The sequence below is a fragment of the Sarcophilus harrisii genome, chromosome 3 (assembly GCF_902635505.1).
Source record: "Sarcophilus harrisii chromosome 3, mSarHar1.11, whole genome shotgun sequence".
Lineage (NCBI taxonomy): Eukaryota > Metazoa > Chordata > Mammalia > Dasyuromorphia > Dasyuridae > Sarcophilus > Sarcophilus harrisii.
The window spans coordinates 226,221,167-226,249,129 of NC_045428.1; the positions used below are offsets into that span (position 1 = coordinate 226,221,167).

Below are 27,963 nucleotides of genomic sequence, written 5' to 3' on the forward strand. Positions count from 1 at the left end.
TTCCGGCAGGAGCAACCTTCTGGACGCCAGCACCAGTGATGGCGGAGGGGGCGGAGGAGGGCGTTGGAGAGGAAGAGGCAGGAAGTAGAGATAAGCTCCTTCCGGCGGCGGAGCCGCCGCCGCCGGAATCCAAGACTCCGAAAGCTCTTAGGCAGGAAGCTCAGCGGAAGTGGGAGAAACACGTGATTTGCCTGGCTCTCGGAGTGACGAAGACCAACTACGTAGCAGGAAGGAAGGGGAACCGGAGCCGGGGCGGGCGCCTGGCTCGTCTATTGAACAGAGGTGGAGGGGGGGAATACGGATCCGGGCCAAGGCCCCAGCCGGGCTCCAGGTGAGTACTGAGTGTTTCCCTAGCCCCTGCCCCATCATCACTGCCCCTCTTCCGTCTGGCGCGTTCCGCGCACGCGCCCCTAAGTTCGAGCGCCTTTTCTCCCGGCTTCCCTTGGCTCCGCGTCTCTGGCAACGTCACAGGGAGCCCCCGGTCCTGCAGGACCCCCTCCCTGTGTCCCCAGCCGGGCCCCGAGACTCCTCGGGAGGGCGGGGTAGGGTCGCGACTTCCTCGGGGGGAGGCTCCAAAAGTGTCATTAAGAGTGGTCCTCGGGCGCGGGGCCTCGACTGTTGAGGAAGGGGAGTGGTCCGGGGCCTGGGCCGTTCCCGGGACTCTAGCCCGGACACGCCCACTTTCGACCACCGCCTACTCGGCATCGAAGTTCCGGGCCATCCGAGACCCTGGGCATCCTCCCTCACCTGGGGGGCGCGAAGGCGGGCTGCGTGCGCTTCCTGCCCCCCTTCCCCCCCCTCCCTCTCGCCTGCTCTCGGGCCCAAGAGCCCAGCCGCGAGCGAGCGGGATGAGAGTCAGGCGGACGCTTCCTCCGGAGAAGGGCTCCTTGTTAGCCGGCCGCCGCCTCCGCGGCCTTCTGATCCTGCCCGCCGTCCCCGGTTGCGTTGTGTTACCCCTTGCTGGCCTTGTCACCTCGGACCTGTAAAAACGCGAGCAAGTCCCTCTGTGCCCGGGGCTCTACCATTATAGTCCCCTAGGGCCGTTCCAGTTCTAAACTAGTGAACCGAGGATATTCATTTTTTTTTTTTTCCCTTTCAAATGTCTTTCATGTTGTCTTCACTAACACCCAGATTTCTTCGGAAGATGCTACAACTCCTGCGGCTCTTTCCTAGGATAGCTGCTGCTTGTACAGGGCCACAAGGGGCGGGCATAATCGCTGCAGCTTTCAGATTCTCACCCAGTGTCACTCAGCAGTCACCTTCTTTAAAGCTCGACCCAGCCCATCGTATTAATTTCTTGAATGAGCACAGTTCAAAAGTCCCATTCTTTTTCTCCATCCAACCATTCCCCCTTCCACTTTATACCTTTTCAAAACTACATTTTTTTTGTCTTTAATTTTATCATTACTTATATCAATCTTAGTAAGATAATCAGAAGTGGGTTCCTATTTTAGACCCAGATAGATCTGCCTTGGTCCCAACCTTTTACCCTCCTACCTCAACTGAATTTGCCAAGGGTTCCTAAGTTAATGATTTAAGGGTTAGATGAGTAAGTTGTCTTTATAAGTGCCTAAATAGGGACCTAGAATAGGGTAATCTCCATGAATATTTAGGAATACTGTTATTTATAAAATGCTTTTTTACAAAGGGCTTTATTCTCTCATTTGAACTTCACAACCGCCCTATGAAGTAAGTACTAGAGGAATTATGCTTCTTATTTTATAGATTAGGAAACTGAAACAAATTTTGAGTTAACTTGCCTATAATCATACATCTGATAATTATTTGAAATTGCTGGATAAACTCGTGTTTCTTTTCTGGCAATGAGAATAATACATTTGTATAAATATACAGAGTAAGAGTCCCTTGCACGCTTGTAACTCTAAAGCATTTATGTATTATTTTGTGATTTAGCTATTTATATTGAACTATCAACTCCATAAATGCCCACACAACAGGTGGTTAATAAATCCTTATTGGATTTTGATATAAGGTAGAATACTCAGATTCATTTGAGTTATTCAGTAAGCATGTACCCAGGAGGCACAGCCCCAGCTACTGGGAATACAAAGATTGAAAAATAAAGCACACTTTAAAAAGTTTATTATTAGAAAACATATTTAACCAGTCTACAGAGACTGTAGATCAAACATAGCTGTTATTTGGGCAGTCATGGCACAGTATTCCAAATATTGATTCCAATACTGATTTCTTGGATAGCTATCAATTCTGCTTTTTCTTCCTGTTGGTCTAATTAGTTGGTTTAAGGTTGGAATTTTGGGCCTCCTACAGTAATATCAGTATAATTATTTGTGGCAGGACCATTTGCTTTCCTTATGTAAAATGATATGACCTGGCTTTACTAAATGTAGGTGGTTTAGATGGTGGAGTTTGTTCCTGTAATCTGCATGTTTTCACACACACCAGAATACCAGAAGATTTTTACATTGTTGATTGGTTGTGTTGCTGCTCTCACCTCAGGTTCATCAACTTTCTTGGCCACTGCTTACAAGTTCTCTTCTCTTTTTTCCTCCAGCATTATTATTGTGAAGTAATTGTCAACAGCTAGAAACAGAAGGAAATGGATTTTTAAAAGTAAGAGATCTTGTGAAATTTGCTAGTAAATGACAATTAAAAAAATAACTTGACAACTTGATCTATGATTCTGAAAAGAGAAAGAAATATAATTAACAAAATCAGAAAACATAAATTTGTTTTAGCTGATCTAAGAAAACATTTGGTATTAGTGGACTAAATTGATATATTTGTGGTACTCAGATATGTGTGAATCTTTTCCTCATAAATCAAGGGCCTAATATGGTGGTTCTCAGGGTACTAATGACAATATAGATACAGTGCCATGAATATTATTAAGGCTACTGTAACTCAGATTCATTAGTCATTGGCATTAATTAGTGGGGACTCTAACATAAGGGCCTCTAACATAATATGTTAAGACTCTTCCATGAATGGCTACCCCTGACCCTACCTAGAGTTTTCAGATAGCAATTTAAAGGGTCTTTTACCTTTTTCATTCTTAGGTATAATAACTGGAAGAAGACATACTGCCAGCAAAAAAGTTTGGTCATTACTTAATATCATGCTGCTTTCTGTAAGATAAATTTAAAAAAAAATTTTTTTTTTCCAAACTCCAGAAAGATGTTGCCAACCACTTCAATGAATTCCCGATTACAGGGGAATGGTGCTTTGAATTCCAGGGATGCAGCAAGGCACACAGCTGGAGCAAAACGCTACAAATATCTCCGGAGGCTCTTCCGATTCAGGCAGATGGACTTTGAGTTTGCTGCCTGGCAGATGCTCTATCTTTTCACTTCCCCACAAAGAGTTTACAGAAACTTTCATTACCGAAAACAAACAAAGGATCAGTGGGCAAGAGATGATCCTGCCTTCTTGGTATTGCTGAGTATCTGGCTCTGTGGTAAGTATTTTAGAATATGTTCATTAAAATTTAATAACAAGTCAAATGTTTCAGCTCAGAAGATTGATCATGAATATTGTTCCCTTTAATATGGAAACTCTGAACTTACTTTGGGAGTACTTTCAAAAATAAGAGTTTCTGGAGCTGTCAAAAAATCTTGCCACAGAAAACTACATTCCCTTAAATTAAATAAGATATTGTTTCATTTTAGTAAACTGTCACCTTGTTTGACAGGAAACAATGATCTTTGCTTTGAAATCCTACAGTAAGCAAAATGGACCATAAGTAATATTTAACTGAAAAATTATTGAGATTACGAATTTACACACAAGTGAAGCAGAAGTTAAAATTTTGCAATATAAATATAGCTTTTATATTGTGTAACATACTTAAATAAAAGAACCTTGTTCAGCTATTTCATTGTGATTCCAGCATAAATTCTTGTTTATTGACATTGTGGGCTTTTCTACAAGGTGAATTAATGCTGAATGAATATACTTGAAGTACTGATTTGTTGCCTTAGAGAATCATCTGCCATTAGGGATCAAAGAGTTTAATTCATGTATTTTTAATCTTCCTTTCAGTGTCCACTATAGGATTTGGATTTGTCCTGGATATGGGATTTTTTGAAACCATAAAGCTTCTCCTTTGGGTTGTGTTTATAGATTGTGTAGGTGTTGGTCTTTTAATATCAACTCTGATGTGGTAAGTACCACACTTTTTTGGGTTTTTTAGGCACCACTGTAGACTGTAAAGTTATTTGTTTGATGCTGATAAAAATCGAAACCAAAGGTCACAAGATTAATTGAAAAAGGTAGATTAGGATAGTCAAGATTTCATTTAAACTATCTCAACTATTCTCAGTATAAGTAAATAATCCAGAGTAAGGGCTATATTGTCAAAGCCAGGCAAGAACTGAATCAAAACAATGATTAGAAATTCAAATGAAATAACTAATTTTACACAAATTTCCTTGTTAGTCCTTCTTTACTTGAAGTAATCTTTTCAATGATATTTGGCATATGATCTATTGTAGGTACATATAACAACTCCAATCTTATTTTTTTCTTAGTCTTTATCATTAATGAAACATGCTTGAAAAGGAAAAATCTTAGGGGCAGTTAGGTGGCACAGTGGATAGAGCACCAGCCCTGAAGTCAGGAGGACCTGAGTTCAAATCTGACTTCAGACACTTAACACTTCTGGCTGTGTGACCCTGTACAAGTCACTTAACCTCAAATACTTCAGCAAAAAAAAAAAGGAAAATCTTTTTTTTAACTTTTAATGCCTTAAAGAATGCATAATGATGTTTTATTGAAAGGATTGCCAGTATCTGCCTTTCTTATTGAATTAAAATTATTATCTCTTATTTTTATGCTATTTACATTCTCCAATATATCCGTCCCTTTTGCCCTGTACCAGATTCTGCCTCTTAAAAAGGGAATTTAAAAGAAGAAAAAGATCAATGTAGCACAATTAAGTAATAGATCAATCAAATCTGAGATAACATACAAAACTTTATAGCATAGTGTCCTGCCTTTGAGAAAGGGAGGAAGGTGCATTCATGTACGTCCTCTGGGCCCAAACTTTGGCATTATATCTCATTTTAAAATTTGTCTTTGTTAGATGTAAGTTTGAATTCTAGATTTATTCCTAAGCTTCCAGTTCTCCCAATATCTAAAAAAAAATTTGTTGCTCTCTTGATGTTTTGACTGAGAGTAAATAGTTGTCAAACTTTTTTTCCCACAAAGAGTGACGATGAACAAAACCACAAGATTGTGAACATTTTGAACATGTGACTCATTCTTCTCTTTTCTTTACAACCCCAACAATAGTTCTACATTCTATATGCAGCTAAAAGTCAGATTGTATATAGCTATTAAATTTGGAGATCCATTAGTGCCAATTTAATTTGACTTAGAAAAAAATTATTTTAATTTAACTTATTAAAAAATTTTAAAACTTTTAACATACCCAATTACTGTTCAGTATGTTTTAAACATCTTTCAAGTCAGTGAACCATAGAAAACCATAATCCTAAACCCAGGTTTTTTCTGCTTTCTGAAATATTCTGTTTTTTGTTTTATATCAGACAAATGTATTATCCTTAATATCAAGACAATGGGGAATATATAGTGTTGTTCCTCATAGTTAGGAGTCTTAAATTTTTATGTGCCATGGATGCCTTTTGGCATCCTCATGAAATCTACGGAATCCTTTCTGAGAATGTTTTCCAAAGCATAAAATAAAATATGTATTATTATAAAAGAACTTGGTTATGTTGATATAGTTATCACAATGTTTTTTGATAGCAAAAAAGTTCACAGACACCAGGTTTAAAATTTTTGTGTTGGCATAATGGTTGCTTAGGGGTTCATATTCCTCAGGGCTTTGCTTTGTCATTTCTATTTATATCCATTTTTGTATTTAGGTTTGTTTTTTAAAATTTTCTCTTCCTCAGGCAAATCATGTTTATGCCGTTCTACCTTTCTTGATTTGCCATACCTGTATATGTTGTATGGTTTGTTAGATGCCTTCCAGAAAAAGATATTGCTAGTATTAAGTTCATACTTGATTTCCTCATGATACTTTTTTCCAGTGTGATCAAGTTTGTTCTTTTATTAATAACAAAGTTGATATGGGTAGTACAGAGAAGTGGAAGACTTGAACAGGACCTGAATTCATATCTTGACTTTACCAATTAATACCTGTGTATTATCTCAATTTCCTCATCTGTAAAATAGAATTAGTAATATTACCTGTCTTCCATGGTTATTGTCAGGACTAGTGAGATAATTGTAAAGTGCTTAATGTATAGTAAGCACATATTATATAAATGCTAATCATAATCATTAATAATACTTTTGTGGTTTTTTGTGTGGGTTTTTTTTTTGTTTTTTTTAGGCAGTTAGGGTTAAGTGACTTGCTCAGGGGTTACACAACAGTAAGTGTTAAGGGTCTGAGGCCAGATTTGAATTCAAAGCCAGTATTCTATCCACTATGCCTTCTAGCTAGGCTAATATTGTTACTATTAAACTGTAAAATGGGTTTCAATTAGGTAATTGGCTTTAAATCTGTTATTACATCTATAAATATGCAAAAATAATGTATATCAGATTCATAAAAATAATCATTTAGAAAAGACCCTTGAATGTATAATATAAATGATAAAGCTTAAACAGTTGACTAACCCAACCAAATTGGTCTTTTTTCTGTTCCTCACACACAACATTCCATCTCCTGTCTTTGTTCTCACTCAAGTTGTCCCACATCCCTGAAATGTACTCCCTTTTTATATCTGCATCTTGGAAGTCCATTTTCCTTCAAAGTTTATTTCAAATGCTCCTGTTGGAACCTCCTGTTAAATATTTTTTTTAAAAAAAAAAAATCAAAAGTAAGAGTAAAACCATGAGAAAGATTTGAGCTGATGGAGGAAAAAGATTAGGAAGATAAATCGATTTTAGGGGAATTGGAATTGTGAAGAAGGCCTGAAACTAAATTTGGGTATTGAAAGTGTGGAAGGATTTGAAAAACTGAATGTGAAGGCGGATTTGGTGAAAAGAGGGACAACTCTTTAAGGTGAAGATTTACTTGAGAATTGATTGGCAAAGATGACGAGAACTGAGGATTGTCACTTCTCAAATGAAGGTAAGGAGGAAATTTGAAGTGATCTGTATTGAGTATGAAATATTTTTATTTCTGCCACTGGAAAATGATTAGCTCAGTGACAAAAATGAAAAAAAAAAGGCTTATATATGAAAATAATGAAGAAAAGGAAATGTAAGCAGCAGAGAGGAATTATGACTGATGTTAGAGGATTGGAGAACAGAAGAATTAGGAGAAAAAAAGTGGTCATTGATCTCCTAGAGCTAAGTTATAGATAAGAGATTATTTCCAAAAAAGAAAGAACTGTTTGCCCTCCAAGGAATGATTTTGTAAACCCACGAGTGCTTTTGGTTGAGATCATTTCAAATAGCAGGAAGAGACAAGAAATGATAGTTTTTAGCTTCCTGCTGACTCTGGGGCAACTTATCAAACCATGTAAACGCTACCAACTTCTGAAGATTTACTGGTGTATATAAATGATACTGCCAAAATGAATCAAGAAAGTTTCACTAAGGAGTTTTAAAAATTGCAATAAAGCGAAGATTTTAAAGGTATAAATGGTGTTTTTTCTCTGTTGCCAGTTGTAGATGAGGACTACAGATTGTAGATGGGGAATACAGATCTGAAGAGTATAAACCTAATTTAAAAAATCATTGAGAATGAGACTTAGGTTTCTGAACTGTGACTTACAATATAGGAATGATGGAACTTCATCCAAGGATGTAGTACACTTCAGTAGGGCCAAAAAAAAATGTATTTGCCTGGAGTCTTGAAAATCTAACCTTAAAAACAAAAGCATAAATTAGATGGAGAAAGAGAATAAGCTGCTCAGATATATCCACTAAGATAGATATCATGTAGAATAACTATAGTATTAGAGAATAATGGGAGAAAAATCTAAGATAAAAGCTATGTAGTAAGACCCCTTGACTTTAAATGACTACAAATAAATGTGCTAAATTGGGGTAAATGGACAAGACAAAGTAGAGATCTTATGTAAAGAATCAGGTATGACTTATAGAATAAGTTCTGCCTAAAGAAGACTCTGGAAGTCATTATCTTATTCAAAAGGAACAAGAAAGAGTTGGGGGCAGAAATTTATTAAGATATCAAAGGGAATAAAAGCATGATGAAAAATATGATATTGTCATTTAAAATATACTAATAAGACCACATAAAAAGAAAGGAAATACAGTATTTGGAAAATATCATAAGCCTGTCATGGAGGCATGATAATAGTAGAGAGGGATTTAAATCTCTTCCCCTAATACAGAGCAATTTTTTAGTTTACCTTAATGATGATTACCTAGATGGTGATGGAATCAACAATACTAATTTTATTCAGGATCTGATTGTCACTAACAAGGAAGAACTGGTTACTAGGTAGATATGATAGAAATCTTTGGAAGAAGTACAATTAAATCCTATAATGTATGAGAGACAAAAAATGTAAAGCCAGATGTAGCTTGACATGTGGCCTAGATTGGGGGGAAGGGGAGCAGATTTCAAAAGATTAAATAGAAGTAGGGTCCGATAGTGTAAAAATTTAAAGAGAGAATCAGCCTAAGAAATGGGAAGCTCTCAAAAGTGAAATTTTGAGGACACTAAGAAGAATATCTGATGAGTAAGAAATGATATATAAGGAGACCATGTGGAACAGAACTCATTAACCAACGTGAATTAAAAGGCACGTGGAGAAAATGGAAATAAGGATAGGTAACTGAGTACTAACTATGAAAGTCCCATAAGAGGAGTGTCAGTAGTATTAAAGCTCAGAATGAGCTGATACTGACAAAGAAGGTTGTTTGACCACTCCCTCCGAAACAAAACCTAATATCTTTTTAAAGCTTATATTAGAAAAACCATTATTGATCCAAGCCTTTGTTGACTCCATCCACTGCGCTCAGCCTCCTCTCCCCTTTGATTGGACAATGGAGTACCAAACTCCCTAATGCCTTCCTTTGTAGAAGACAAAAACTAGTCTGTTAGCTCACTCTACTTTTCGTCCAATGCTTTGCTTAGTTTCAGTTCTAGTACAAGATAACCCTGCATAGATTGCCCCTTAGTACTCCCCCCTCGCGATTCCTTTTTTGTGTGTCTCCCCTTTTAGATTATAAATTCCTTGAGAGAAGGAATTCTCTTTTAATTATATCTCTAGCACTTAGCTTGGAGTTTAGTATGTGTTTGATAAATGGTCATTCAGTTGGATTGGATGGTGTGTTACTGTCTTTCAGAGAAAATTATTAGACTATAAACATCAAAACAAAAATGACAAAGAACAAGTTTATAGCCAGAGTAAATGAAAAGGTGGTAGAATACCTAGGTACCTAGGTTTAGTGTCATGGCTGCTGCCAGACTTGCTAGAAAGAATCTTAGGAGGAAAATGCCTGGGATAAAAACAAGTGCTTGTCTTATTCCATGAATACAAAACTGACCCAAAAGAATTGCTCACAAAATTGGGGAAGGTTCCATTATAGAAATTTGTAAAGGAAATAACTAGATACAATAAGTGATTGCTTCATAGACTTTGAGCAATCAGAAAATAAAATAGATATCCACCAAGAAATAACTTTTAAGCCAGTGTGCCAATTTATATATAACAAAATACTATCAATTATATTTAGAGGGTACAAGATGTTAGATATCTCAAGTGAAAAGGAACTCAAAGGCACCTTGACTCAAAAAATCTTATTTACCTCTATACTCTTTTCTTATTTACCTCTATACTCTTTTCCCTCTATTTTTGGTGGATCGAATTCAGGTTTCTTATAATGGCTTTTATGTAAAAACAAGATGTGCAGATTTAAGTGAAACAATAAACACAATAATTTTTTTTTTAATATACCAGCGATCCTAAAGATTTGAAATAACAGTTCCTAGTTCAGAATCTGAGCATAATAAAAATTGAACACAAAAAGAAAATTGTAGAAAACATCTGAGAGTACCATAGATGTAATTCTGAAGCAACTTTATTTTCCTACCTTTTAAGAGGAGACAGATAGTCTTCTGCACTACACCATATATTATTTTTTGTGAGAGAATATGCGTGTGTGTGGCTTCTTGTCACTTAATTTGAGAGGAGGTGCTGCTTTAAAGTATTTTATTCTTTGATGTGAGAGGGATTTTGAGTTTTCATTTGGGGGTTTCTGGAAATGACCTATATATTATTTCTTTTCTTTTCTTTTCTTTTCTTTTCTTTTCTTTTCTTTTCTTTTCTTTTCTTTTCTTTTCTTTTCTTTTCTTTTCTTTTCTTTTCTTTTCTTTTCTTTTCTTTCTTTCTTTCTTTCTTTCTTTCTTTCTCTCTCTCTCTCTCTCTCTCTCTCTCTCTCTCTACCCTCAGATTCTAAGAGTTCTGGGCAGTTTTTAATTTACATTTTTTTGAAATGTGATATTTAGGTTTTTTCCTTTGGTCATGATTTTCAGATAGTTTAATAATTTTTAAGACTACGTCTACTTGATCTATTTCTTATTTTAATTTATTTCTTTTAAACATTTTAAATTTAAGTTTATTAAATGCATTTAAATTCATTTGTAATTATTTCTTTAAATTATATATATTTATTTTTTAAATTCAATTTAACATTTCTTTTACTTAAGTTGATTTCTTTTTGGCTTATTCTCATTATCTGATCATTGATTTCTTGAGTAAGGTCTTTTTTACCATCTCTTCTACGGTATCCGTTTTCCATGTCTTCATTTCTCTCTAGCTTTTATGTTTTGTATCTTTGGGATCACTTTTTCCAGATTTTTTGTAGTTGTCAGAATATTTAACTTTTTTCGCAAGTTTTAATCGAACTATTTCCTCTTTACATTTGCTTTTTCCTTAGTTTCTTCTTGTTAGCATCTCAGTGTGTTGAGGGCTAGGATAATCTCTTACTGGATCAGGCTTTCTTCTGGCACTTTTCAAAGGAATGGGCAAGCTTTCCTGGGTCCTAACTATGGGTAAACTAAGTCTCTTCAAGAGATTTTGAGGCTGCTCTCAGATTGGGTTATTCTCAGAATAAAGATTCTCCCTCTTGCCCCAGGACTACTAGATCACTCCTTATGTTAGACTTTTCCTGGGGCTTCTATATTCCTACTTCTGGGCTTCAAGATTGTTGTAGCTGCTTTCACAGGCATGGTGTCCCTCTTTGCCATGGAACTCCATACTGCCTTCTGCCTTAGGCTCTTCTTGAGGATCTTCCCCATTACTGTCATGGTCTATAACTGCTTCAGGCTCTTTTCTGGTGAATCCTTACCATGGATCACCTCATCTTGTCATTGCCAGAGTCCTTCTCTTGCCATTGGACTTCAATTTCTAGCCCTCCAACCCATCCACCCACTCCAGCTGCTATTGAGCTACTTTACCTACTGTTTTTGACTATCCTGTATTGTCGTCTTCTGGATTCCTGAAGAATTCGGGCTATATGGGTACTTTTGGCCTGGGTGGAAATAGTCTGTGGGTAGTGATTTTATTGAGATATTTGTGAAAGTTTTGAATCCTTTTTTTATTACCTAGTAGTTCTCTCTCTACAGTCCTCCTGAAACAAAAGATAGGCACACACACACACACACACATACACACAGATATACATATACATAATTATAAACACATGTTCATACACATATACTTGTGTACATAAATGTAGTTGCATATATGTGATATACATAACTATATCAAGAAAGATAAATATGTACATAAAGAATTGGCAGATAAAGATGGCTCCACAATTTGTTTCTCTTATTTGCATAAGCAGTGATTTATATTCTGGTTAAATTTTATTTCCCCCAATAGAGATGTTGTTAACGTAGGGTTTTTTTTTAACTTATTTTAAAAATATTTTGATAAATATATTTCAGTGTAATTGTTTTCTTTGTATCTTATGTATTTTATTTGATGCCTTTAAAAACATTCTGAGATGGTGTTCACCAGATTGCCAAAGATATCCATGTTACAAGGTTAAGAACCTTACTTTAATGAAATCTAGAATTGGTGGCAGGGTGGGGAGAGGGGAGGAAATTAATGGAAATAGCTCTAGTAAAGTAGTTTATAAAATTAATCCACAATCATCAGTCTTTTTATATGTTACTATATGTTCTGTATGTTTCTACTAAATTGTAGAAGAGTAAGAAATATTTTTTTCAAAATAACTGTCAAGTGGATTAACTATTTCAGTGTGTCAGTTATGTATCTTTATAAAGATACAGTCTATGTATCTTTACAGTAGCCATAGGCAGCTAGATGGCTCTGTATATAGAGCATTGGCCCTGGAATCAGGAAGCCTTAAGTTTAAATCCTAGCTGTGTGACCTTGGGCAAGTCACTTAAACCAACAATTGCCTCACAAAAGAAAAAGATTTTTAAAAAATTAAAATTATAATAGCTATGAAATACAGAAATAAAGAAGACTTAAACAAACTGACATTTAATGGTTAGATTAGATCCTAGCAATATAATAATAATGATGATGATCTGAACTAATTTAAGATTTCTTTATTGTATTGGAGCACCTAGGTGGCACAGTGGATAGAGCACCAGCCCTGAAGTCAGGAGGACCTGAGTTCAAATCTGGTCTCAAGACACTTAACGCTTTCTAGCTGTGTGACCCTGGGCAAGTCACTTAACCCCAATAGCTTCAGCAAAAAAAAAAAAAAAAAAGATTAATTTACTATATCAGCTTTTAAAGAGCTTACTTTATAGCTAGAATAAAAATAAAATTACCTAGAGGAAGAAAAAGAAAAGAATCTAATGAACAAAGGTAGGAATGATGGATGTAGTACTCATCAAAACTACTTGGTACTGAAACAAAAATATAGAAAAGTCTGTCAGCAAAACTAAGATACAAAAACAGCTGAATACAGTAGCTCAGTATTTGATTAAACTCATGACTACAAATCACCAGAAGAAATCTTACGTTCCCATTTGATAAACTAGTAGAGATGAGGAGAAATCAAATTGTTATAAATTTGATCTGGACAAACATCTTACATGATATATCATGATAAACCCCAAGTGAATATATATTCTAAATATAAAAAGGTGATATTTAAATAAAGGAGAAAGAAAAGTGGTCTCTTGTTATTTCTTAAGAGATAGATGTGATCATAAAAACAACATTATCATTATCAGTCACATAAAATTTTAAAAGCCATTTATGTTAACAGAATTAATTGAATAGAAAAACTGACTGGTTAAAAAAAAATCAGATATTTAAAAATGATAAAAGAGGAAATAATAAATATTGAAGGATACATAGGGAGACAGACACAATAGTCATGCTGTTGATAGAGTATGAATTGGAAAATAATTAGGAATTATTCAAAGAAAGGAATTAATCTGTTCCTACTCTTTTAATCAACCATCTCATTGGTTGGTCTCATTTATATTGCATGTGTCATTATTTGGGAAATGTAGCACATAAATGTAATAGAATATTATTTTGCCATATGAAATGGTAAATATGAGGTAAATATAGAAAAACAAGGGAAAACATGGAGAATGATATAGAGGGAAGGGAATAAATGTTTATTAATGACCTGTTGTTTACCAGATAATATGCTAAGCACCTTGTAAATATTTTATCCTCAGATTAACTTGTAAGGTGGGTGCTATTTTTACACTTGAAGAAATTGCATCAAACAGGTTAAGTTGATCAGGATCAGGATCACACAGTTAAGAAGGGTTGAACTTCCTGAAACCAGATCCAGTGCTCTTACCTAGTGTAATAACTAGCCACCTAGAGTGAAAAAAAATAGAATTATGGAAATCAAGATACAAAATGATAGCAGAATTGGACATGAAAACAGTACAAAGAGGCTGATAATCTCAGGTTAATTCCAGATCCCAGAAAATAGAATAAAATATACCTTTTCATCAGAAAGAGGTATGAGATATGAAAGCTATGGTAGGAGTCTTATTTGATTGATTTTTCTTGGTTAAATGGGAGATTTCAATGAGACAGGGGAATGTATCAAGAAATGACAGATTTTTTTCTTAAGAATATTAGTAAAATTAAACCATGTATCTTTGTCATGCCTTCAAACTATACTACATCTTCCCCTTCAATTTTGTTTATTTGATAAAAGCCTTTCCTCCCCACTTAACTAGTATTTTATTTTTTCCAGTTACACGTAAAGTTTCAGCTTTTACTTTGTAAAATTTGGGGTTCTAAATTTTTTTTCTCCCTTTCCCAGGGAGCAAGAAATCTGAGATAGTTTATACATGTACTATCATTTAAAACATATTTCCATATTATATTGTGAAAGAAAAATCAAAATAAAAGGGAAAAACCATGAGAAAGGGGAAAAAAAATATAGGTGAAAATAGTATGCTTCAGTCTGCATAGTTTTTTCTCTGGATGCAGATGACATTTTCCATCCAGTGCTGAGAAGAATAAGTCTGTCATAATTGATGATCATATAACTCGCTGTTACTGTGTACAATGTTCTCCTGGTTCTGCTTACTTCACTCAGCATCACTTCATGTAAGTCTTTCCAGGCTTTTCTGAAATCAGCTTACTTATCATTTCTTATAGAACAATAGTATGCCATTACATTCAAATATCACAGCTTAATTCAGTCATTTTCCAATTGATGAATATTCACTTATTTTCCAGTTCCTTGCCACCACACAAAAAAGAGCTGCTTCAAACATTTTTGTATATGTGGGTCATTTTCCTTTTTTTATGATTTCTTTGGGTTACAAGTGTTAGTAGTGACAGTGCTGGATAAAAGGGTATGTAGTTTGTTTTTTGTTGTTTTCAAACAGAGGAACAATTTTTTTTAATTCAATAGCTTAGTTTTCTAATTACTTGTAAAGATAGCTGTCAACATTTATAAGATTTTGAGTTCCAGATTTTCTTTTCTCTCTCCCTCTCCAAAACAGCAAGCTATCTGATGTAACTTATACATATAGATTCATTTAAAACACAATTCCATATTAGTTCTGTTGTGAAAGAAAAATCAAAACAAAAGAGAAAAACCACAAGAAAGAAAAAGCAGGCAAATAAAAATGAAGATGAAAATAAGTATGCTTCAATCCACATTCAGTCTCCATAGTTCTCTCCCTGGATGCAGATGGCATTTTCCATTTCAAGTCTGTTGGAACTGTGTTGGATCAGTGTATTGCTGAGAAGAACTAAGTCTGTCTTAGTTGATCATCATATAATCTTGTTCCTGTGTACAATTGTTCTCCTGGTTCTGCTCACTTCACTCAACATCAGTTCATGTAAGTCTTTCCAGGCTTTTGTGAAATCAGTCTGCTCATCATTTTTTATATAACAAAAAATATTCCTTTATATTCAAAGATCACAACTTATTCAGCCATTCCCCAGTTGATGGGCATCCTTTCAGTTTACCTATTCCTTGCCACCACAAAAAGAACTGCTACAAACATTTTTGCACAAGTGGGTCCTTTTCAGTCTTTTATGATCTCTATGAGATACAGAACCAGTAGGGACACTGCTGGTTCAAAGGGTATGCACAGTTTTATAGCCCTTTAGGCATGGTTCCAAATCGCTCTTTAGAATGGCTGGATTAGTTCAGAATTCTACCAACAATGTATTAGTATCCTAGTTTCCCCATATCTCCTACAAGATTTATCATTTTCTTTTCCTGTTATCTTAACCAATCTAATAAGCATGAGTTTGGTACCTCAAGAGTTGGTTTAATTTGCATTTCTCTATAATCAATTTTTTTAGAGCATTTTTTATATTACTATAAGTGGCTTTAATTTATTCATTTGAAAATTGTCTGTTCATATCATTTGACCATTTATCAATTGGGAAATAGCTTTTTTTTTTCCTGAGACAATTGGGATTAAGTGACTTGCCCAGGCTCACACAGCTGGGAAGTGTTAAGTGTCTGAGGCCAGATTTGAACTCAGGTCCTCCTGACTTCAGGGTTGGTACTCTATCTACTACACCACCTAGCTGCCCCATATTCTTTTTTTTTTTTTTTTTTATTGTTTTCCAAATTTTTTCCCTTCCTTCTCCCCATCCCTTCCCCTAGACAGCAAATTATCCAATATGTTAAATGTGTACAATTCTATACATAATTTCACAAATACATGTTGCATAAGAAAAAAATCGGATCAAAAAGGGAAAAAAATGAGGAAGAAAATAAAAATGCAAGAAAACAGACCAAAGGAGTGGAAACTCTATGTTGTGATCCACACTCAGTTCTCACAGTCCTCTGTTTAGATGTATATGACTCTCTTCATCACAAGCTCATTGGAACCTGGTCGAATCAATTTATTGTCCATCAATAGATTACCATATAATCTTGCTTTTGAATGGCTTATATTCTTACAAATTTGAGTTAATTCTCTCTATATATTTTAGAAATGAGGCCTTTTGTCAGAAACACTGACTGTAATAATTGTTTCCCAGCTTTTTGCTTCCCTTCTAATCGTGGCTGCGTTGGTTATATTTGTGAAAAATTTTTAATTTGTTGTAATGAAAATGATCCATTTTGCATTTCATAATGTTCTTTATTTCTTGTTAGGTCATAAATTCCCCTTTTCTCCAAAGATTTGACAGGTAAACTCCTTTGCTTTCCTAATTTGCTTATAGTATCACCTTTTATGTCTAAATCATGAACCAATTTTGACCTTCTCTTGGTACAGGGTATGAGATTTAGTTTCTGCCATATTCTTGTCTGGTTTTCCCAGCAATTTTTGTCAGATAATTAATTCTTATCCGATAAGCTGGAGTCGATGGGTTTATCAAACAGTAGATTACTATAGTCATTGGCTATTGTGTCTTGTGTACCTAACCTATTCCACTGATCTACCACTTTTTCTTAATCAGTACCAAATGATTTTGATAAATTCTATCTTGAAACATACATTGTCTTAAAAAGTAGAAATACAAAGAAAAAAAAAATAAACCATTCCTGTCCTCAAGGAATTTAAATTCTGCCTTTCCTTGGCCAACTTCCTAAAAAGAATCATCTCTTGCTGCCTCTACTTCCTTCATGAGTCTGACCTCGAAACTTCTTTCTCCAAAATTATGAAAGATATTAGTTTTCAAATAGATTTGCTTTTTGTAAGTATTTCTCCTACTCCTTTTTGCAGCTTTTGACACTGTTGGCCTTCATTGCCTTTTGAATATTCTTTCCTCCTTGGGTTTTTGTGATATTCTTTTATTAGCTCCTTGAGAAGGACCCAGGTCTCAGTGAGTGCACTCGAATTTTGTGAGAAAGGAAAAGGTTTAAGATGAAAAAGTAAGTTTGTTATCTGTCGAACAGGCATTTCAGAGAGTACAGTGGAAGGGATGGATTAAAGTGGCGGAGTGAAAGAACATTAGGTTGAGGAGGATGGGAATAAAAGGAAGTAGGTAATGAGAAATGGAACTTGCACAATGATTTAGGAACATTAGGATCACTGGGGTGGGGGTGGGGTGTGAGGGTATGATCCTTGGTAAACCAAGCAGCCAGTATGGAGATGTGCAAGCCAACAAGAATGTTTTCTGTAGGTCTGACCCTACATTTTACCTTGTACAAAAAAGTTTTCTAGATTTTCCTCATAAAACCTAGTGCCTTTTCTCTGCATTCTTTTCTTTTCTTTTAAGTCTCCAGTATTCATTTTTAATAAGATTTGAGTTCCAAATGTTTTTTCCTTCCTCCTTCCCTAAGATAGGGCAATCATTCTGATACAGGTCACACACGTGCGATCATGTTTCCACATTAGTTGTTTATTGAAAAAAGAAACAGAATAAAAGGAAAAAAGTATGGTGGGAAAAAGCAAAAATAGATCTATTTGTTTTTTGAGATTTCTATCTGAGCATATAATTTTTGTAAGAGTGTCATGAACACCCGAGAAATGTATACTCCTTTCTATTTTCATTGTCAGGTGTGTATTGTATTTAAATTTTCTAAAATTTTATTCAAGTGCTTAATTTTTTTTTTTTTAATTATATTTATCTGGTGCTGACAAGGGTAAATGGAAGTCCCTCACTATTGTAGTTTTTGTGTTTATTTCTCCTTGTAGTTCATTTAGCTTTTTTTTCATGTAGTTAGAATGTTACATCAATTAGTGAATATGTGTAAAATATTGAAATCGATTTATAGTCCATGTTATCTTTAGAAAATTTTAGTTTCTCTTTCTCTTTTAAATTGTTTATTGTTGTTGTTATTGTATCTGGGAAAGTGCCTTTTTGTATATTTTTGGGGTCAAGATTCAATATTGTAAATTCACAACAATGAGTTTCTTTATTTTGTTTTCCTTTCTACATCAATAGAAATGTTTTCCTTGTTCTATTTACTTGACTTTGCATCTTTTCATATGTCTGTCTATTTTGTGTATTCATCATGTTCATTACAGCACTGTAAATTTATGTACTACAATTGAGACATTTCCCTGTGGACATTTTCTTCATGTTTAGTTCTTTGCTATCATAAAAAGTGTTGCTTTAAATATCTTGTTGTTCACATCGTTGAGGTATAAGTCAACCACTGGCAACTCCTTGAGTCAAAGGAATGGACATCTTAGTCACTTCATTTGCTATGATTCTTGGTTTCCAGTATAATTTTATTAGTTCCACCCAACTCCACCAGCAGTCTCTCCAACATGACTTATTCCTGCTTTATGATTTTTGGGGTTTGGGTTTTTTTTTTTTTTCATTTTTGCCAAGTTGTTGGATATGAGATGAAATGTTAGAGTTATTTTGATTTGCATTTCTTTTTATTATTTGTGACTTGTAACATTCTTCTATATAGTAAATAGTTTTCAGTTTTTTTGAAAACTTTTCATATCGTCAGACCACTTGTCTGATTAATGGATTTTGGTCTCTTTTTCTCTCTTTATATATATATATTCCCCTCCCCCCCTATTTCTTTATTATCCTTCTCATATAATTTTGTGCAAAAAAACCTTTTTAGCTTAAGTCTAATCAGAATTAGTTATTTTGTCTTTTGTAATTGTCTTTATTCTTTATTTTACAATTTATCATGTATTTGGTGTGAAAAACATGGTCTGCATTTTATGTTTAATTATTAACTTTTCTCTCTATAGTTAATTGCTAGTCTTTGTGCTATTAATTACCTATCTTTAGGACCTTATCACTTTTTCTCTAGATTCTTTCTGGACCCTACTATTTGGTAGTTTCCAGTCTTTCCCATTTTCAGTTATCACATAAGGAAGGTAATGTAATAATTAACAGCAGGCAGCACTTCATTTTCAGAGTACCAATTCTATGATCTTGATAGCAAGACTATTGTCTTCTATTCTTCTGAAATTTTCATTGAAACAGAGAAAGTGAACATTTTCGTAATAAAATTGAAAAGTTTTTCAGAAGAGGGATTTCTTTGAATATGTTAAACATTAACAACTGTAATTACTGTAGAATTTATATAAAGGGATAAAATGGAATTTTAGCTCAAATTTCATTTACATTTCACACAGCATGCATTTAATAAATGTTTTAGTAAAGAATGTTACTATATAAATATTACTGTATAGTTGCTATCTTTATTGTACTATGGTTACTATGACATAGGAATATTTATATCACTTATTAATTTATGAAATACTTTCATATTTTCAATGCCTAATTTATTCTTTTGAATTTATTTTCCATTAGGTTTATCTCTAACAAATACTTAGTGAAGCGACAGAGCAGGGACTATGATGTAGAATGGGGATATGCCTTTGATGTTCATTTGAATGCTTTCTATCCACTACTAGTCATTTTACATTTTATCCAGCTTTTTTTCATTAACTGTAAGTAGCAAATAAATTTCAAAATTGTACTTTCATCTTCATTGTACATAATAGTAAAGTTTTTTTTTCTTTTTTTCACAGATGTTATCATGACAGATACATTTATCGGCTACTTTGTTGGAAATACCTTATGGTTGATTGCTGTTGGTTATTATATCTATGTAACATTCCTAGGATACAGTGGTAAGTGTAACCATATATAGAAATTTATGTAAAAGTGTCTAATGTTAGAAAGTAGGAAACAAATTATGTAATTTGTTTATTGTTTTCCCATAGTCATTGCTTTCCAGATTACTTGCAATAATTTTACTTGCAATCTTTTTCTCATTTAATGATTTAGCCAGATGTACTATCTGGTTGAAACCACACATATATTCAGCTGTTTGGGATTCCCTTCTGTTAACTTCTATATTTCTTAATTCAACAGATAACTGTTTACCACAGTCCCTTTAAGTTCATCTTGGGATGCCCCCCCCCCAAAAAAAAAGAGAGAGAGAAACCCCTAAAATTGAGTTGTGTTTTATTTTGGGAGATAAAATTACTAGTCATTTTACTAATATTCTATATGTTTGGAGTTTTTGGGTTTTTTTGCTAAAACCTGAGAGGCAAAGAAATTTTGGGAGAAGAGGGTATGGGGAGGGATGTTACCTTTCTTCAATAATTGTAAACTTTCTATATTAGGAACACCAAGAGAAAAATTGGCAGAATTTGTTTGGGAGCATTTATTATATATCTGGCTACTTAAGCAAAACTGTTAGTTATCTGAATTGGTTTCCTTACTGATTGAGGTTTTCTGGGTAAACTATTAAGTCAGGAAACAGAAATAATTGTGTTTCTTTATGCCTTTAATTTATCTTAGTGGAATCAAATAACATTTTTAGAACTTTGTCAATTAACAATGGTAGAAGTGAGCATCCTTACTTCAATTCTGACTTAGTGAGTAAAGCTTCTAATGTTGTCATGCTACAAATAATGCTAGATTTGAAGCTTTGATATATATTTTGTTTTTAAAATGGTCCTTCTATAACTAGGCTTTGTAGGTATTGTTAGAATTCGAATTAATGTTCTAATTTTGACCTCAAATTGGGGGGGGGGGGGGGTGTCTCTGCTTTATTTAACTAACTACAGTTGGTGTTAGCCACCTGCTATTGGCTAACCAGCAGAATAGATCCCATCATGTGAGAGGATAATGATGATACAAGGAGACTGAGAGGCATTTGCATTATTTGACATCTCTCCTCTTCCCTCCCATATAGTTCATTTCCAATTCACCAGCAAAATCTGCATTAGTAAAGGCTAATTTTTGCAACTCCTTCAAGTGTGTTATGATTCACAAACTGTGGGGACTTTTGGAGAATAGACCTGCCCCCCTTCATACTTAGGCATGATGCTTTTAAAAAGTTGGATTTTTTAAATATTTCCATTTTTTTTTAGAATATTTACTTATAAAGCTGCATAGCAATATGTTTTTGTAATTTCTGAACTAGCGTAGTATGTTTTAGATTTCATAACTTCTGAAAAAAAATTTTCATTAACTTTCTCTTAATATCTTTAACTACTGTCAGAACATACATTAGGGCAGTTCTTACTTTGTGTACAATAATAAACATGCTAAATGCTAAGGAAAATCAAAAAAAGACAATCCTTGAATTCAAGAAGCTCTTGTGTAATTAGAAGTCTTAATTCATAGGAGGACTTATACTTCCAGGTGGGCAAAAACATCTGAAAGTTCTAAGGATTCAATGGCAGATCTGATGACCAGGGCAGAAGTCTTATACTCTGGTGGGGACTGACTCACTACCTTAGGGGAGCTGGGAGCAGCTTGGGGATTTGAGATTCCCTCTTAGAGGGGGAACTGGGGACTGGGGAATCATCATTGTCAAGCCAGCAAACTTTTTATATAAAAGTATGAAATTTAGCAAGTACTACCCTCCCCCCTTGTAGTTATTAGCCCCCTTCTAAAATTTTTTCTGTTATTTTCTGGGTGTTTTAAAATATTTTCTGATTTTGCATCACTATCTCTACTCCCATCATCCATATCCCCATAACTTTCTCTCTCAGAATAAAAGCCCACCATTGAAGTTAAGTCTATGTATAATATATATTGCTCATTCCTGAAAATGTATGTTTCAGGTACATCTACAGTAAGTTACCTTGCTTGAAAAAGCATATTTCTTTAATCTTCTGGACTCGTGACAGATTATTGCATTCAGCAGAGTTCTTGAGTCTTTCACATACCATAATATATTCAGCCATTCCCTGATTATAGGGTATTCACTTTGTTTTATAATTATTTACTACTACTAAAAGTACTGCTATAAACACTTTTTGTGCATAACAGGCCTTTCCTTGCTTAGATTTCTTTGTGGTATTTCTGGACCAAAGAGCATATACTATTTAATGACTTTTTGGTTGTACTTTCAAATTACTTTACCAGAATGATTAGTCCAATTCATGGCTGTACTGACAGTGCATTCACTGTGCTAGACCTCCAACAGCTCCTCCAATGATGACTGTTTTCCTTTTTGTCAATATCTTTGACATCTTTGTCAATATAAGGAGTGTAAGGTAGAAACTCACATTTTTAATTTGCAATTTTATTCATGATCTAGAATCTTTTTTTTCATCTAGTTTTTAGCAAAATATTGATTATTCTGTACAATCCAAACTAGCTTTTGAGATTTGTAATTTGGAATGAATATTTTGTGAACTTTTAAAAAAATTCATCCGGATTTGTTCCTTGCTTTCCAGCGCTGCCGTTTTTGAAAAATACGGTAATTCTTTTGTATCCATTTGCACCTCTCATTCTACTCTACGGATTGTCGTTAGCACTGGGATGGAACTTCACTCACACACTGTGTTCTTTCTACAAGTATAGAGTGAAATAAAAAAATGTGACTATTAGCTGTCAGCAGTATTGGTAAAGTGGTTGAGATTTCTTGTAAAAAGTGTAAATAAATTTTAATTGTAGATATCTTTAAAATGTAAAGTTTTTGTGGATTTTTGGAAATATTTACAATTTCATGTTGACTCCACTCATAGTACATTCTTTAAAACCATGAAATGTACATTTGTGTAATAAATATTTTTAAACCAAAGTATAAGCCTTTTTAGTTTCGACTAAGTAGTAATTTTAACTTAATTATTGGAAGCGTTTTGATTTTTATTTTTAATAGTAATCTCCATACTTCAGAATTTCAAGGAATCTTGATTTTATTGGTGATCTCTATCACAGAGCACACAATTCTGCCTTAATAGGTACCAAGAGCAAAATCTTTTAATAACCTGGTGGCTTAACCCTTTGTTTTGAGCCCATAATGTAGCAATCTAGACTAGCCCATGACTCGCAGAAATATTACTTGTTTCCTTAAGGCCTTTTTAGTATAAGGAAGGCATGTTTAAGACTTGCCAGAACTTGTAGTCTGCTGGCCTGGCCTTCCAGAATCCAGTTACCAACTTGCCATGTGGCATTAAAATAGGCACATAAAATATCATTATTCAGTAGAGGCTAAATGTTATTTCATTAGGAATTGGTGCTTTCAAATGAATGTAGCCAAGTTTAGTAACACTTAGCTGACCTCTTTGAAAGGGCACATTTTGGCCTATTAGCTCTGGCAGTTTGGGTGGCATCTCAGATCATTCTTTTGTATAGTAGGGAAAACAGCTGCCCTGGATACTTTAAAATGTTTAAATTTTTAAAGTATATTATATAAAAATTTGTTGTTATAGCAATAATTTATTTTTTTTTCCTGTCTAGTAAGGTGGTTAATTCATTTCAGCAAGGTAATCAACTTTTTTAAAGTCAAGAAACCTTTTCCAAGTTCTGCAACTTGCCATGTGACATTGGGCAAGTTATTTAACCTCTGTGCCTCAACTTCCTCTTCTTTAAATTAAGAAGGTTAACTTCTTTGAGGAATCATGAAGAATAGGAAACATTCATGGGAGTAAGGACAGGTAAATGTCTTGATTTTTCACAGGGGAGATAAAATAGATTCTTAAAGTATTTGGTAGTAAAACTCAGATTTTTAAAAAATGGTTGGCAAGCACATTACAGAAGGAAGTAATTATCATAAGGCAACATTATTTCACTAAGTATATATCATGCTAGCTTCTTTGCCAGTATTACTAGACAGATAATAAATACTGTTGTAATATCTGTATTTTAGTAAAGGTTTTTGACAAAGTCTAGATGGAGAGATGTGATACCTGATAACTGTACACTGTTAGGACTTGGAAAAACTGACTTAAGAGTGGTCAAATTGTATGAATCAGTGTCAGTTGGATGGAGGTCTCTAGTGGGATGTCATAAGGATTTATGTGTTCAATATTTTTATCAGTTTTCAATAAATATCAAATGTCTACTGTTTACAAGTAGGAAGGATACTGAGGAATGCAGAAGGAATCATAGATTTAAGAGTTGGAAGGGACTTCAAGACTACTGAGTCTAACAGATTCTTCATTTTACAGATGAGGAAAATAGGCTCAGCAAAGTTAAGTGACTTGTCCTTGGTCATAGAGTTAGAGTGGGATTTGAAACCAGGTGTTCCATGCTTTCATAGTCTCTTATTCTTAAAGGAGTACTGAAGTATACAAAGGATAGATTCTAACAAAGTACTCTTGGAAAATTTAAGGAGGAAAGAACATTTGATGGCATATGTATCAAATATACAAATAACACAAAGCTAGGTGGCACAGTGAATTGTTGAAAGACAAAATTGAGTTCCAAAAATACTGCTTTTTTTCCCCCCTAATAAAAAAGCTATTATCCAAATTCATATTCTCTCCCATCTCTTGCTTGGACTTGTTATGTCTTAATTAGTCTTCCTGCCACCATTCTCTTTAATTTATCCTCTCAAGCTGCAAAAATTTCCAAGGCACAGAATTGATGGTATTTCCCTGCTTAAAAACTTTGTGGTACTTCATATCTGGAATAGAACGTAGACTCCTTTGCTTGCCTTTTAAAGCCCATCAGGATCTTGCTTCAGTCTAGTTCTCCATTTCTATTTCACACTACTTGCCTTTCAAGTAATTATATGTTCCAGCCAAAAGGGATTGTTCTCAGTGTTCAGCATTTAATTTCCTAGCAATGTATATTAGTATATGTTGTCCCTCCTACATCTCAAGATGTAGTTCAGGTACCCCCTCCAGAGGCCAGATCCATATACCCCCACATCTTACTTCTCTTGCATATGTCCAACATACTTAGAACCTTTTGGCTGACTTCTCTTTTGACCTCATTTCCTACTCCTAGGATTAATCTTTAAAGGGAAGGGATGAATTGTTTTTTATTTGTATCCCTAATACTTAGCACCATGCTTTGCATATAATTACTATTTGGTTGATTTGAATATTCAGCACTTGAGTTTTTAAAAATTAATTCTAGGATGAAGGTCATGTACTAGACAGTGGCTCCTGTGAAAAAGATGGGAATGGGGGGATTAGTGAATTGCAAGCTCAGCAGGAGTTAACTGTTCTTTGGCAACCAAAATACAATCTTAGTCTCTTTTCTTAAATAGATAAAAACTGTCTGGAATTTGGAGAGGAGAAAGAGAAGTGTAAATGGGATTAATAACATACCAATTGGATTTATGGTTTCATTGGTGTCTTCTAGTTCTAGGTGATTCGTGTGGTCAGACCATTTTTTGTGGATAACTACTAGATCTTTTATGTGCTATAGTGTATATTGGAAGGAGTTGTATATGAGAATTTGAATGAACCTATGGTGTTTAACCTGGAAAAGAGAAAATTCAGTGGGGTACATATTGGCCATTTTCTTAGCAGGTCAAAAGGACCTGTCATCTAGTATAACCCTAACCAAAGTCTGAATTCTAGATACATCTACCTCAAAATTAACTATTACTATTAGCTATATAGTTAATTAATGAACCTTATGATTATATTATCTGTTTTGGGTTCCATGTCTCTATTTACTTAGCTACCTAAAACCCTCCAGGTCATTATTTGAAAAATTATGTGGAGAATTTATATGGATTCTGCTTATGGGCAGGACTGTTAACTTCTGACACTAATGGTCATCATCAAATTATCTGGTTCAGTTTAGAATGACCTGGAAATTCAGATAGAATATGATTTCTGAAATGGAAAATATGGAATCTATTAAAATGTAAATGGGCTTCAGAGAAAATAGGACTAGAAGTCATAGAGAACATAAGTTCATTTATTTATGGGCAGCTGGGTGTAGTGATGGAGCGCTGGACTTAAGAGTCAGAAAAGTTTGTATTCACATCCTTCCTCAGAATCCTAGTAGTTTTGTGACTGCGCAAATCACTGAAACTCAATTAAGCCTTCTTTAATGACTTATAATGAGGATGAGATACATTTAAAGCACTTTGGAAACTTTTAAATTTAAGGAAGGCATTACTTTACAAGTAATAGTTTATGTACATCAAAAATCTTCACTTTCTGGGTAAATAAATATGTTTCAAAAACAGAAGCAGAAGGGCAAAGGGACTTTCAAGGTCAATGCAGAATAGTCTGTGAAAATCTACTTTTATGCATGGAGGATGGGAGACACTGCAGTTTTTTTGGGCAGGAGGGAAGAATAGGATTGTTCAAGTTGTACAGCAAACCTGCCATCTCACTGAGTACCTGAAAGTCCAAAGACAAGTAAATTGCAGATTTGGGTGGACAGTGAGGGACCTATTTAGCTGATATTAACAAATTAAATCTAATCTGGTTTCTAATCCCTACACAGTTGGGACAAAAACGTTTTTAAAAACATTAAACTGAGGCTAAACTTTAGCTTTCTTAGGATATCAAATCTGTTCAGTAAAGCACATCACTGCTGCAAATGGGGTAAAAAAAAAAAAGTTGACATATTTCCATTTACATTTTAGTAAAGGTTGAAAGGATATAGATTTAAATCTTTGTCTTTTCCAATATCCATCTACTAGGAAGAAAATCTTTTAGAACTAACTGGAGAATTGTATACTTGTTTCATGAACAAAGTAGGGGGAGGGAGATGTGTGAATCTGTACTCTTTGATATGGAACTTGGGAAGGGAAAAAGCCTGTTGGAAGGTAGGGTTGTGGCAGTGGTGGCAGTAGCAATGCTGAGAACAAGCAGATTCCTAGGGCTTATGATATTACCTGAGAAATTTGAACTAGGAGGAAGCATCTATTTCCCTACACTGTACAAGGCTGAGTGAAATCAAAAAACTTCATGCTGAAGGAACACTATTACAAAATTAAGAATTTCTTGCTTATGGAAGGTTTCCTGTTTACTGTTTATTCTTTGACACTAAATATGATTATCATTATTTTAGAAAAGATTTAATTGATGATAAATGAATCTTCATCACCTCACTCCACCCATCCACCCAACCCAAAGAACATCCAGTTTTGTAACAATTTACTATATGTATGTTTCCTTTTATGATATGAATGGAATCCAGAAAAGACAAATAGAAAAATAATTGTGGTAAATACTTGTAAGGTATAAAGGAACCCTGCAGTTGCTTTGATTAAAAAAAGGACCATTCTGTAGTATGAATTTTTTTTTTTTAAAGCAATAGTTCCATTGTGGGAATTCAATGGGAATGCATTTCCCTATAGAAACAATACTAAATAAGTTGGCAGGTTTTTGCAGACTTGCCTAAGTTTTTGTGGACCTGTTCTGTGACTGAAATATCAAACTAAAATAAAACATGACCATTTCTATAGGAAAAATGTTTGTTTCCAGCTTGAGACTCCCACCTGGGCCTTATGTACTATTCCTATGAAAAGAACATTTGTAATTTAGCTGTTTATATTTTGGGAATTCTGTATCGGTTTGTTTTTTATTATAAATTTTGTGTTTCCACTTACATGTATAGTAGCTATTAAACTATTAACAAAAATGCAAAACATGTATTCTGAAACAAAAAGGATATAAATTATTGTAAATGTTTTTTTAATTTATTTTCTGATTGTCTCACTACACAAGATGCATACGTACATTAATTTAGTTTAAGAGTATACATTTGTCCTCTTGTGAATTCAGTTTTCTTAAAGGAATGAACACAAATGTTAATCAGTTATTATTATATTGACATTCAATATAAAAGGATTTTTTGCAAAAATTTACTCTTCACCAAAGTCTAAAGATAGCATGGTAGTAGGACATAATGATTGATAACCACATTTGTTTTTATAACTAACTGAAAATTAAAATAATGCAATAAAAGTATTTTGTGATGTGAATTATTGAGTGTTCTCCAA

At 34.3% G+C, this 27,963-nt stretch overlaps 1 protein-coding gene across 2 annotated transcripts; it reads left to right on the forward strand.

Annotated features, from left to right (window-relative positions):
• Positions 1 to 18: 18 nt before the first annotated feature.
• Positions 19 to 27,928, forward strand: UNC50 (unc-50 inner nuclear membrane RNA binding protein). Of its 2 annotated transcripts, XM_023500407.2 has the most exons (7): positions 239 to 331; positions 2,537 to 2,595; positions 3,156 to 3,439; positions 4,024 to 4,144; positions 19,605 to 19,744; positions 19,826 to 19,927; positions 22,496 to 27,928. In XM_023500407.2, exons 3-7 carry the CDS (start codon positions 3,160 to 3,162, stop codon positions 22,630 to 22,632), a joined length of 780 nt encoding a protein of 259 aa, XP_023356175.1. In that variant the 5' UTR covers positions 239 to 331; positions 2,537 to 2,595; positions 3,156 to 3,159; the 3' UTR covers positions 22,633 to 27,928. The 2 variants fall into 2 exon arrangements, with proteins under 2 accessions (XP_003765692.1, XP_023356175.1); XM_003765644.4 differs by lacking the exon at positions 2,537 to 2,595 and having other exon boundaries at positions 19 to 331.
• The last annotated feature ends 35 nt before the right edge of the window (positions 27,929 to 27,963 follow it).

Excerpts from the sequence above, each read along its gene's own strand:
- UNC50 (XM_003765644.4), top strand. The coding sequence starts at position 39 with ATGGCGGAGGGGGCGGAGGAGGGCGTTGGAGAGGAAGAGGCAGGAAGT. Across the intron at positions 332-3,155 it reads AGGCCCCAGCCGGGCTCCAG|AAAGATGTTGCCAACCACTT; the intron begins GTGAGTACTGAG and ends TCCAAACTCCAG. Across the intron at positions 19,928-22,495 it reads AACATTCCTAGGATACAGTG|CGCTGCCGTTTTTGAAAAAT; the intron begins GTAAGTGTAACC and ends CTTGCTTTCCAG.